The following is a 12,363-nucleotide window of genomic DNA, read 5'->3' on the forward strand; positions in this document are numbered from 1 at the left end:
AATTATTCCTTTGTATGGAGAAGTCCACAAGACAGTGTATTCACCATACTGAATTCATAGACAACGTAAATATTTGGCCTTCCATTAAACATTTATGGGGTACCTACTATCTGTAAGGTACTTTGTTGAAACACTGGGGACCCAAAGATGAAGACAAGATTTCTGACCTAAAGAAACTCAATGTTTAGAATAAAAGTTTGATAAACAAAAAGTTACAACATAGCAAATGTCAAAAGTATTAACAGAGATAAGTAACAATGGTACAAAGCAGAGAATGATGAACTCTACCTCAGATGATCTTCACACAGATGTTGCTTAAGGTGATCTTCAAGAATACATAAAGCTCACTATGCTAACAAAGATGGGAGAGGCATTCCATGCAAAAGGAACAGCATCTGCAAAGCTATGGAGATATGCCAAGGAACAGTGCAGTATAATCATGCAAGAGTAAAGAATTTAGTGTGATTAAGCAGAAAGTGCAGGGTAGGGAGTGGATTTCGGATACACTATAGAGGTAGGCCATGGAGGTAAAATTTAGATTTTACCATGTAGGTGACAAGGAGTCACGGAAAGTTTTATAAGCGGGAATGACAATATTATATATGTTATTTTAGAACAGTCCTTTTCTTAGCCCTGTGTAAGACAGAATGAACAAAACCTGACCAGAAACAAAGGGATAGGATTATTTTAGTAGTTTATTAAGAGAGACACAGATTTGGAAATCCCCCCAAAGCAGGGTGAAGCAGAAGCCAAGTGAGGGGAAGAGACAGCTCAGGAAGCAATGCAAAGTGAAGATGGGGCCAGAGAGAGCTTTATGGAATGCTGGCAAGTCGATGTGGACAAAGATACGAGTTAGCAACTCAGACTGAAAAGAATGAACAGAGAGGTAAGGTCAAAGGAAATCTAAGAGTGTGTTGTAGCACCGAAAAAACGACAGTGGTCAATAGTGTCAACTGTTATGAGAGATGTTATACGATAAAGACTAAAAAATACACATTCCTTTTGAAAATTAGTTAATTTGTGACCTTCCTGAAAGCATTTTCAGTGGCATCTGGGGAGTGGGGAATGGTGGAAAAGCCTTACTTGCAGCAAGCTGAAGCCTGAGTGGGTAATGAAGATACTGAAAAGAAGAACAAATCAGTCTTTCAAGACGCTAACATGTGAAGGCAGTGACATGAAGATGTATATAGATTGAGGAAAACATAGAGAGTTAACAAACAAAAGAAAAGAGGGTAACAACTGATGAAGCAAGTCTTCTGAGAAGACAGGAAGGGAAAAGATCATCAGCAGAGGGAGATTGCTTAGCTCCAAGCTAAAGAGACACCTATTCCTCTGAGACTGAAATAAATGAGACAAAAGTAAGTATGTAACGGTGTGGGGCTATGTGCTGAGACAGTTCAAGCCTTATTTATCTCTGCAACTCAGCTCCTTCCCTACCACAACGCCTAGCACACACTGGGAGTTAACAAATGTGTTAAAAGGCGGGGGCTGGGGAGGAGGGGAATACCCCACAAAGGCAGGGAGGTGTTTTACAAATTATTTTCTTTTATTAAACTATGTAAGGCTTGTCTTTAGAACCCCTTATAAAGTACACAATTTGCAGGGCAGGTAATAAGAATTTAGTTTTGTCAGCGCTCAACAAAACAAGTCAGTAGCATGAGCACAAGTTAACCTGTGGGTTGCTATCAGTTGGAGATGTAGTTTAGCCTGGCACAGATGGCACTTGGATGGCTTTTTCTGTGCCAAGTCTTCCATAAAATTTTGGTCTTTGTATCTTGCCCCATTTCAATTTTCCTTTTTAATCTTGTCTCTGTGTTCCTAACCCAATTTGATTGCTGTTTGCTGTCTCTACTTAGTGGTCTGAACTTTGTGCCTTGGTCATGGTACCTTAAATTTCAAACTCAGCTTTGAACATCTTTAAGAGGAAAGTTCAGTCACTCTGATAAATTATCTTAAATTTATTTCATTTTGATATAACCTGCCTCCAAACCCAACCCAAACTCTAAAATCTGATGACTATAAAATTTTTTGGCGGGTGGGGGGCAGAAGGTTTTAAATTAGAATTAGTTGACAGCATTTAAAAACTCTCCTGAAAAATCTGGGTGATTTGGTAACATTGGCCACATGCTCCTTCACGGTAACAATCAGCTGGAGCTAAAGAGCAGCAAGGTCCCTTTTCCAGTCTCCCACATTCCTCTTGTTCCTCCACTCCCAACCCACGATCTCCCCAACAATTAGCTAAGTGTCGGTTTTCATTTATCATCTTATGTTCCGTTCATTTGACTTACTTTATTACCAGCCTGGCACTTTGTAGGCATCTGAGCTTGTAATCCTTGATAAAGAAAGTAAATAACAGGAGGGCAGAGACCTTGCTTATCTTGTATACCTTTGTATTCCCAGGGTCTAGCTCAAAAAGTATTTGTTGAATAAGCAAGCTTTTATTTCAGAAGAATACTTTTACTATTAAAATCAAACTAGAAGGAAAAGAAGTTGAATATATATAGAATTGTTAAAGATCAAATGAAAAAGATACAATTTTGCTAATATGGGTTTGGGGCTCAAAGTTAGGACTATGACACCTCAAATACTGGGTCCCAGGGGGAACAAAGCTAACCATATCAAATTAAAAACAATTAACAGATTCATTTATCAATGTATATACCATATTTGTTATAACACCAACTCATTAGTAAGGTGATTGATTATATTTATATATATAATTTATGTATTTAGATATGTAAAATTATTTAGATATATATTTAGATATGTAATTTATGTATTTAGGTATGTAATATATATTTAGATATGTAATTATGGAAGAAATAAACTTCATTTTTCCCCTCTTAAAAATTTTACATGTACACAAGAAATGCATGCTCATTGTAGAAAAATTACACAATACAGAGAACTAAAAAAAGTCACCAGTCATTCTACCACTTAAGAGGTAACAATGGATAAGATTTTGATGTATTTATATTTTGATAAATACTTTCTGATGAATAGATACATATGTGTGGTTTAGATTTACATGTATGTGTGTGTATATATGATCATACTTTAAATACAGCTAATTTCTGAGCTCAGAAAAATCGATTTAATTCAGCCAGTATTTGCAGACTACTATATGCAAGGCACTATTCCAGTCAATGTCAAGATGTAATATCTTTTTTCATAGTCATGAAATAACTGAATTGTTTAAAAGAGCAGATGTTAAATAAACTAGTCTATGAGAACAGTTGAAGATAATTACAGTTGACCCTTGAACAACACAGGGGTTAGGGGTGATGGCCCTCCACGCAGTTGAATATCCTCCTATAACTTTACAGGTGGCCCTCCATATTTGCAGTTCCACATCCGTGGACTCAACTGACTATGGATTGTGTAGTACTGTAGTACATATTTATCAAAAAAGAATCTGCAGGGCTTCCCTGGTGGCACAGTGGTTAAGAATCTGCCTGCCAATGCAGGGGACACGAGTTCCAGCCCTGGTCTGGGAAGATCCCACATGCTACAGAGCAACTAAGCCTGTGAGCCACAACTACTGAGCCTGTGCTCTAGAGCCCATGACCCACAACTACTGAGCCTGCGTGCTGCAACTAATGAAGCCCACACGTCTAGAGCCTGTGTTCCACAACAAGAAAAGCCACCACAATGAGAAGCCTGAGCACCGCAACAAAGAGTAGCCCCTGCTTGCTGCAACTAGAGAAAGCCCGCATGCAACAAAGACCCAACAGCAGCCAAAATAATAATAAATAAATAAATAAATAAAATTAGAAAAAAAAAAAAAAAGAATCTGCATATAAGTGGACCTGGGCAGTTCAAACTCATGTTGTTCAAGGGTCAATTGTATTATGAGAGGAAATATGGCAGAATGGAAAGACAGCTCTACTGCATAAGCTTGGATAAGACCCTTCCCTCACTTATGACATTGAAATAATAATGATGTTTACCTTAGAGAGTCCTTATGAGAATTAAATGAGATTATGGCATAGAATGTTTGGCACATGAATACATAATAGTTGTGTTTATTATCATTGTAACGATATTGATCAAATTATGTTGCTAATATACCATCTTAACAGTAACTGAAGTGGTTGTACCAGTTAATCAAAAATGAAGTTTAAGAATTCAATGAATGTGGACTTCTCTGGTGGCGCAGTGGTTGACAGTCCATCTGCCGATGAAGGGGACACAGGTTCGTGCCCCAGTCTGGGAAGATCCCACATGCCGCGGAGCGGCTAGGCCCATGAGCCATGGCCGCTGAGCCTGTGCGTCAGGAGCCTGTGCTCCGCAACGGGAGAGGCCACAACAGTGAGAGGCCCGCATACCACAAAAAAAAAAAAAAAAAGAATTCAATGAATGCAACTCAATAACAAAAAACCCCAAATAATTCGATTAGACAAAGGACCTGAATAGACACTTTTCCAAAGGCATACAGATGGCCAACAGGTACATGAAAAGGTGCTCGGCATCACTAATCATCAGGGAAATGCAAGTCAAAACCACAATGAGAGATCACCTCACACCTATTAGGATGGCTTTTATCAAAAAACAAGAGATAACAAGTGCTGGCAAGGATGTGGCAAAGATGGAACCCTTGTGCACTGTTAGTGGAAAGGTAAATTGGTGCAGCTACTATGGAAAACACTACGGAGGTTACTAAAAAAATTAAATATAGAACTACAATATAATCCAGCATCCCACTTCTGGGTATATATCCAAAGGAAATGAAATCAGAATCCCTATGAGATATCTCAACTCTCATGTTCATTGCAGCATTATTCACAATAGCCAAGATATGGAAACAAGCTAAGTGCCTATCAACAGATGAATAGATAAAGGAGGTGTGTGTGTGTGTGTGTGTGTGTGTGTGTGTATGCATGCACCTTAAGGAACGCTAGGGTTAGGGATGCCTACCCTTCATGCAGTCAAAAATCTGTGTATAATTTGATAGTCTGATCTCTGATTTTGTGGTTCCACATCCACAGATCAAACTAACTGTGGGTCCAACCTACTGTGGATCATGTAGTATTGTAGTGTGTATTTACAGAAAAATATCCACATCTAAGTGAACCCGAGCAGTTCAAACTTGTGTTGGTCAAGGGTCAACTGTATATAAAATGAATATTATTCAGCCATGACAAAGGAAATCCTACTATTTGCAACAACATGGATGAACCTAGAGAACATTATGCTAAGTGAATAAGCCAGACAGAGAAAGGCAAATACTGCAGATCTCACTTACATGTAGAATCTGAAAAAAAAAAATCAAACTCATAGAAACAGAGAGTAGAACAGTGGTTACCAGGGAATAGAGGGTAGGGAAACAGGGAGATCTGGTCAAAGGGTACAAGTTATAAGATGAATAAGTTCAGTTATAAGATTAATAAGTTCTGGGGATCGAATATACAGAATGATGACTATAGTTAATAATACTTTATTATACACTTGAAATTTGCTAAGAGAGTAAATATTAAGTGTTCTCACACCACACACACACACACAAACGCACATAACTATGTGAGGTGGTGAATGTGTTAATTAACCTGACTGTGGTAATCATTTCACAATGTATATGTGTATCAAATCATCATGTTGTATACTTTAAATATATATAATTTTATTTGTCAATCATACCTCAATAAAACTGGCAGGGGAGAAAAGAATTCAACTGACTGAAGATTTTGAGAGAAGTGAGTGAAGTTTTTCACTTCTAAGTTATCTCTCTCACAAAACTAGGGTACTTAAAAAAGTATAATATAAAATCTGCTTATTTGGGACTTTTACACTAGTACTTTTATAAACTAGGAGATGAAGAAAGAAATAGTAAGAATATCTGAGTAACTTGGTTAAAGTTCCTTGTTTAGAGAACTTTTGTAGAGCAAAATAATCCATATATATATACATATTTTTTTTGGCGTTACGCGGGCCTCTCACTGCTGTGGCCTCTCCCGCCACAGAGCACAGGCTCCAGACGTGCAGGCTCAGCGGCCATGGCTCACGGGCCCAGCCGCTCTGCGGCATGTGGAATCCTCCCGGACCGGGGCACGAACCCGTGTCCCCTGCATCGGCAGGCGGGCCCTCAACCACTACCAGGGAAGCCCTAATCCATATAATTTAAGGAAATATTTTAAATTGTTAGATGTATCTCAGAAGACAATCACTTTATACATACTTGTAAAATAGTATTTATTATAGTATAGTTACTTTTCGGTTTCTCTCTATTTCTGTCTTACCCTCATCTCAAGGGTAAGAGGTATATCTTATGCATTTATTGATTAAAGAACTTAATGCAGAAACCAAAACTCCATAGCTTTAATTCCAAGAGGAATTAAAAAGTGGAACTAACCCAGGCCTTTGCCTGGTTATCAGAATATTAGCACCTGAATTATTTAAGCAGATTTTTCAGAATGGCTCCAGGTCCTGACTCATCAAGATTAAGAAGCCTGAGTTAAGGAGACAGAAGGCAAAGTTTAAATGTGAGTGTGTTTGGTAGTGTATCTGCCTGCATGTCTCAATGAATTCAGAAGCATATAGAAAATGTTTTTAAATTATTACTTTTTATTATCTGCTCAAGCCCTCTAATGGAACAGATAAGAGAATAAGCTCTGAAAAGAGTGGAATGAGATGGCCACTAATAACAGAAACATTTCTCAAATTCCCTCAGAAAGATGAAAAAGTAGAGGGCAAATAGAGTTTAACCTACCTCTCTCTTTGCAAAGGACAAAAAGGAATTCAGCAGCAATTTGCTTGACTCCCAGGTCAACATGTGTCATGAGGCGCACCAGCTTATTTCTCACAGTTGAGCCAACTTCAGGTCGATTTGTCACATCCCTCAATGGTGGTAAAACCTAATGGCACAAATGCAAAACCATCATCAATCGTTTAAGTATTAGAGTAAGTGAGAATGGTACCAACCGAGCTTAGTTTTTTAAGAGTAGAAAAAACATTAAAAACTAAATAGGTTTGCTTCCAAATAGAATAAAGCTAAACAAAAAACAAACCTCAAATAATTTCATGCCTGTAATGAAATTTCATTTGAAGTGAAACATCTCTTCACTGTACCACCATGATATATTCAAACCCCTTCCTGAGTTTTTACTCATCTCAGCACCTGGAATGCCCCTGCTGCCTCTATCAAAATCCATGTTAAAGTCTGGGTCAAATTTCTCTTTCTTCCTTAATACCCTGACTCATTGATTTTTCCCTTCTTTTAATTCCTGCAGCATTTTCATTGTTTACTAAAAAATACCAAAAACCCTGTACATATGTTTTCTAGTTGTTTTATTTTATAATAAAATGGTTATTAATTATTGAGTACTTCTTATGTGCTAGTTGCTATAATAGATGATATGCATACATTCTCTATAATCAACCCTCACAGGAACCTTGCAAAGCAGGTAGTAACATCACTATCATCTCTATTTTATAGACTGATCCTCAGAGGAATTACATAACTTGCTTGGTTTATCTGTTTGTTTGCTCACTCACTCACCCATCCATGCATCCACCCAGATCCCTCCTCTTTTGGTTCTCCACACTGGTTGCTTCATCTTAGCCTCTGTGCCAGTTCTCTTTTATCCTTTTGTGTTTAAGTGCTGGAATATTCAAGGGTTAAGTTCTTGGGCAACATTTCTTTACTATTTTCACTCTCTATTGGTGATCTCATCCAGTTTTATGGCTTTGTATGGTCTCTATTTACTGATAACTCCCTAAAGTATATGTCTATCTTGATTTCTTCCATGACCTCCGGACTTTTATAGGCTTCTCAAATTTAGCATGTCCTAAGCAGAATATTGAAGCTCCCAACAAAGCTGTTCCTTCTACAGTTTTCCATCTCATTAAATAGCAAGTCTGTTCTTCCAACTGTTTACTGCAAACACCTTGGAAACAGCCTTGATTCCTCTCTTTCACATCCCACATCCAATCCATCAGCAAATTATTCCGGCTCTACCTTTGAATTATATCCGTAACCCAACAACTTCTCACTATCTCCTCTAGTATTACCAAATTCAAGCTACCAATATTTCTCATCTGAACTATTACCACAGTCTCCTAAGTCATCCCTGCTTCCATCCTGGTCCTTCTATGATCTATTACATAGCAGCTAGGATGATCCTTTGAAAGTCAGATCATGTCATTCCTCTTCACAAAGTCCTCCAGTTCCCATGGCTTCTCATCTCACTCATAGTAAAAGGTGAGGTCCTTCCAAATTCCTTAAGTTTCACATAATGTGGCTTCCTGCTACTTTTCTGACTTAATTTCTATTATATTCCTTGCTTACACTGCTATAGTCTCACAAACCTCCATGGAACTCTTTATACTCACCGAGCACTTTCCCACCTCATGGTCTCTGCATTTGCTGTTCCCTCTGCCCAGAAACTCTTTTTCTGGAAACTGGCTTGGCTCATTCCCTTACTTTCTTCAGGTCTCTATTCAAATGTTATTTATAGGAAGACATTCCCTGACCACCCTATATAATTAACCGTCAGCATTCTCTTTTTTAATCCCCCTCCCTCTGCTTTAATCTTCCTCACAGTACTTATCACCACCTAACACAGTACATATTTCTTTCTTTTTTGTCTGCCTTCTTCCACAAGTCAGTTCCATGGGGGCAGGGATTTCTTTCTGTTTTGTGTACTGCTCTCAGTGCCCGGCATATTACAGGTTTCGATAAATATTTGATGATTGAAGGAAGAATGAATTAATTCAAGTAACTTTTTAAAAGTGCCTTCTATAAGCTAGGCACTATGCTAGGAAATGAAGATAGACACAAAGTCAAATTATAATTTACTATACCAGACTCTTTATGTGTATATTATTTTTTATTTAATCCATTCAGCTGACTTCCTTCCTTCCTTATCTCTTTCTATACTGAGTACCTACCATGTATCAGGAGGTACTGGAGGCCCTGGAGATACAGCTGTGAAAAAAACCCAGAAACTAAATCTCAGAAAAATGAGTAATCTACCCAAAGTGTTTATAGAACCGTGTTTCAATATCTCTGGTAGGATAGAGCAAAATGCTCTTTGTGCTTATCTCCCATTTCTAGAGGAATGAGACATGTAACAAATGATTTCATGTGGTACGTACCTACAGTTCCAGAGTATAGTATCTCTTAATAAAGGTTATCACACAAAAATTTTCTTAGCTATGTTTTGGGTTCCTTAACAAGTTTTTGAAGTGAAATTTTACAGTTTTCATTGTTACATATCACGCCCAAACTGCATATGTATGGAGTATTTCTATTTCCCCCCAAATACTACCCTCCATTAAATTTTTTCTTTTCTTTGAGAAACCTTGTCCAGTTCCTCTTTCAAATCCATAGCATCTTCATCTCTTCTATTAGCCTCTCCAGATGAATCCAACCTGAATCAGTAATTTCTACCATCTGTTCTCTTTCTACCTGCCCAAATACTGAATACTCAAGACCAATTTACTTTGGGTATGCACGAGTGGATTTAATCAGGAATTAACTATGGGACACAATAATTAATTAGCCATGGTTCCATTTACACTATTATCAAAGTTAATCATCTGGTACTTTAAGTTCTGCCCTTCTTGATCCTCATAGTCTATAGTGCATCTTCCTCAGAAAGAAAGTGGATTTCTGTATCGTGCCTTGTATCTTTCTTTAGTTACCTTTTACTTGTCATGTCTCCTTCTTTATCTGTACTGTAGTATTTCTTTGAGGATAAGGAGTGGGTCTCACAATCTTTTGTATCTACATAATGTATAGTCCAAGACCTTCATATAAATAATCTGTTTAACAGATTTTAGGGGGGCTATTCTGGTTAGAGATGGCAAAATCTAAACAGTTTAGTTGAACGTGGATCTCCTCTGTGAAAAAGCTAAAATATAGAACACAAAGTATTTTCATTTATTATTCTCCACCAAGTCCTCCTAGTCATGATAGAATGTCTTAAAATAATCAAACTTGGAAATGACCTTAATTCATCAATTAACTAATTTATTTTGCTTAAATGATTATTCATGCTTTGATGGTAGCTAGTCTTCCAATAGACTATAAATTCTTCAAAGATAAGAGTCCCTACTTTCTAATTTCTCCTTATCAGCAATATCCATTAATGAGCTCTACACACAGTAAAGTGCTTATTAAATCTTGACCATAAACATATGGGGGAAAATGAACCTAGTTAATTTATTAAGAGAAATTCTATATGGCAATAAATGAACAATGGGGTGAATGGTGGTATCATGTAGTGAATGAGGAAAGAAGGGGAAGACAGGGTGGGGAGGGATGGGAAATCAAGAGATTAGTTTGGGATACGTTAACTTAAGATACCTACTACACATCCAAGGGGAGGAGATGAGTAGGCAGTATGTTATATAAGTCTGGAGCTTAGGGGACAGGTCAAGGGTAGAGACAGAAATTTGCGAGTCATCAGTGAATAGATGACTTTCAAAACCATGGCTGTTGAATGAGACCAACAAGAGAGTAGAAATGGAGACAAAGATAATATTGCCTTGGGGAGCTCAAACACTGCAAAGAAGAAGTTCCCTGTTGTGTCCTAGACACCAAGTGAAGAAGGTACTTCAAGTAGGAGAGAATACTTAATTACATCAAAATGTTACCGGGGAATAAAAAAAAGATTTGAGAACTATTAGATTTGGCAATATCGGGTTGATGATATTTGACAAACACCTTTGTAGTAGAGTGAAAAGCATGAAAACCTAATTACAGTGGGTTCGGAAGAGAATCAAAATGAGTAAAAGGAAGAGAGTGGGTGAGCACAGAAAACTCTCCTGAGGAACACTGCATAAAGAAGAGAAGAGAAATGGAGAGGCAGCTTGAGAAGTGGGATTAAGGGAAGGTTTTTCTGCTTTTAAGATGGAAGATGTGTTGGGTGCAGACAAAAATGATCCAGTACATTAAAAAAAAAAAGATTAATATAAGAAGAAAGAGAGGGAGTAAATGCAGGAGCAAAGTTCTTGAGGTGAGAGGGAAAGGTATCCAGGATATGAGTGCAGAGGCTGGCCACAGAAGGAAGCAGGGACAATTCATCCCTTGTGATAGAGCGGGGAGACATAGGACATGGGGGTACAGATAGATGCAGACAGACAGTAGATGCAGAGGTAGAAAGATGACTTCTTACCATGAACTCCAACTACTACCATCTTACTCTGAACCTTCATCATCAGCTCTCTTTTGGGCTAGTCTCCTCACATCTACTCACACTCCTTTAGTCTATCTTATATATAGTAGCCAGAATATCTTTAAATATAAATGAGGTCACATCACGTCCCTTCTCAGAATAGTCCAATGCTTTCCCTTCTCACTTAGAAGAAAATCAAAATTCCTGTACAACCTTACATTATTTGGTTCTTGCTTACCTCTTTTACTTCATCTACCACTCTCCCCCTCGCACAATATTCTTTAGCCTTCTTGCTTTTCCTTAAGCATACCAAAGCATCCTCTCATCCAGGGACTTTGAATTCGTTCTGTCTGGTACATTCCTCTTCCAGAATATTCTCAGAACTATTCTCAGAGACTATCCTCTTTCAGATATTCTCAAAGATCCTTTCCTTACTTATCCAAGTTTCTGCTCAAATGTCATTTCCTCAGAGAGGTTCTTCCTTATTCCCTTAAGTTTTCCCTTCTCCTGTATCTTTCTTCCGAACACTTATCACTACTTGCCATTGTATCATACATTTATTTACTTTTTGTCCTCCTACAATAAGGGAAACTCCACAAAGCAAAGACTTCATTTGTATTTCAATGCTTAGAATACAGCACACAGATCTCAATAAACATTTGTTGAGTAAATGAATGAATGACTCAAAAAAATAGACAGGGTCACTTATTTCTGGATTAGGAAGATTTCAAAGATTTAACACTAACTCTTTTGAGTTTCTGACATTCTGAAAGAAAACGACTGTGATAGAATTTGACTCATTAATTTTATGTTAAAAAAACACATATAAGATTAACTTTGAGATGTTAATATGCATTAAACAGTTACCTGATCTTTGAGAAATTTTCTGATGTTTCGATGGGCTCGGGAACATTCTGTTAATAAGCTGAGAACTGGAGTTAGACCCTCTCTATAGCTGCTTCCCTACAAAGAAAACCATACATGCTGCATTAGTTTAGTTTCTAACAGTTTACTTTTCTTCATATAACTGAGTATATTAATACTCTTTTTTTGAGAGGGAGACACTTTATGTTACCAAAGCTGTACAAACTATTTTAAAAATTATTTTCGTAAAAATATTTCCATTTCATTAGTTATCTTCATGTTTACTAATGCCCATTTTTATCCTTCCTGGATTTTTCTACATTTTTTAGGGCCCTCACTGGCTCAGCAAATGGGCTTAAACAAGGCGAAGGTTTTGATGACC

General features: G+C 37.5%; 1 protein-coding gene across 5 annotated transcripts in view; it reads right to left on the bottom strand.

The window, feature by feature from the left end:
- The window catches only part of RIC8B (RIC8 guanine nucleotide exchange factor B), a 117,297-nt gene that overhangs the window by 34,750 nt on the left and 70,184 nt on the right, over positions 1–12,363 (bottom strand). For all 5 annotated transcript variants that reach the window (XM_065887375.1, XM_065887372.1, XM_065887374.1 and 2 more), the window contains 2 exons: positions 11,985–12,080; positions 6,707–6,851 (listed from right to left, as the gene is read on the bottom strand). In XM_065887375.1, the coding sequence (XP_065743447.1) occupies positions 6,707–6,851; positions 11,985–12,080 (241 nt within the window). The remainder of the gene's footprint in view (positions 1–6,706; positions 6,852–11,984; positions 12,081–12,363) is intronic.

This window comes from Phocoena phocoena, chromosome 11 (genome assembly GCF_963924675.1).
Source record: "Phocoena phocoena chromosome 11, mPhoPho1.1, whole genome shotgun sequence".
Classification (NCBI taxonomy): domain Eukaryota; kingdom Metazoa; phylum Chordata; class Mammalia; order Artiodactyla; family Phocoenidae; genus Phocoena; species Phocoena phocoena.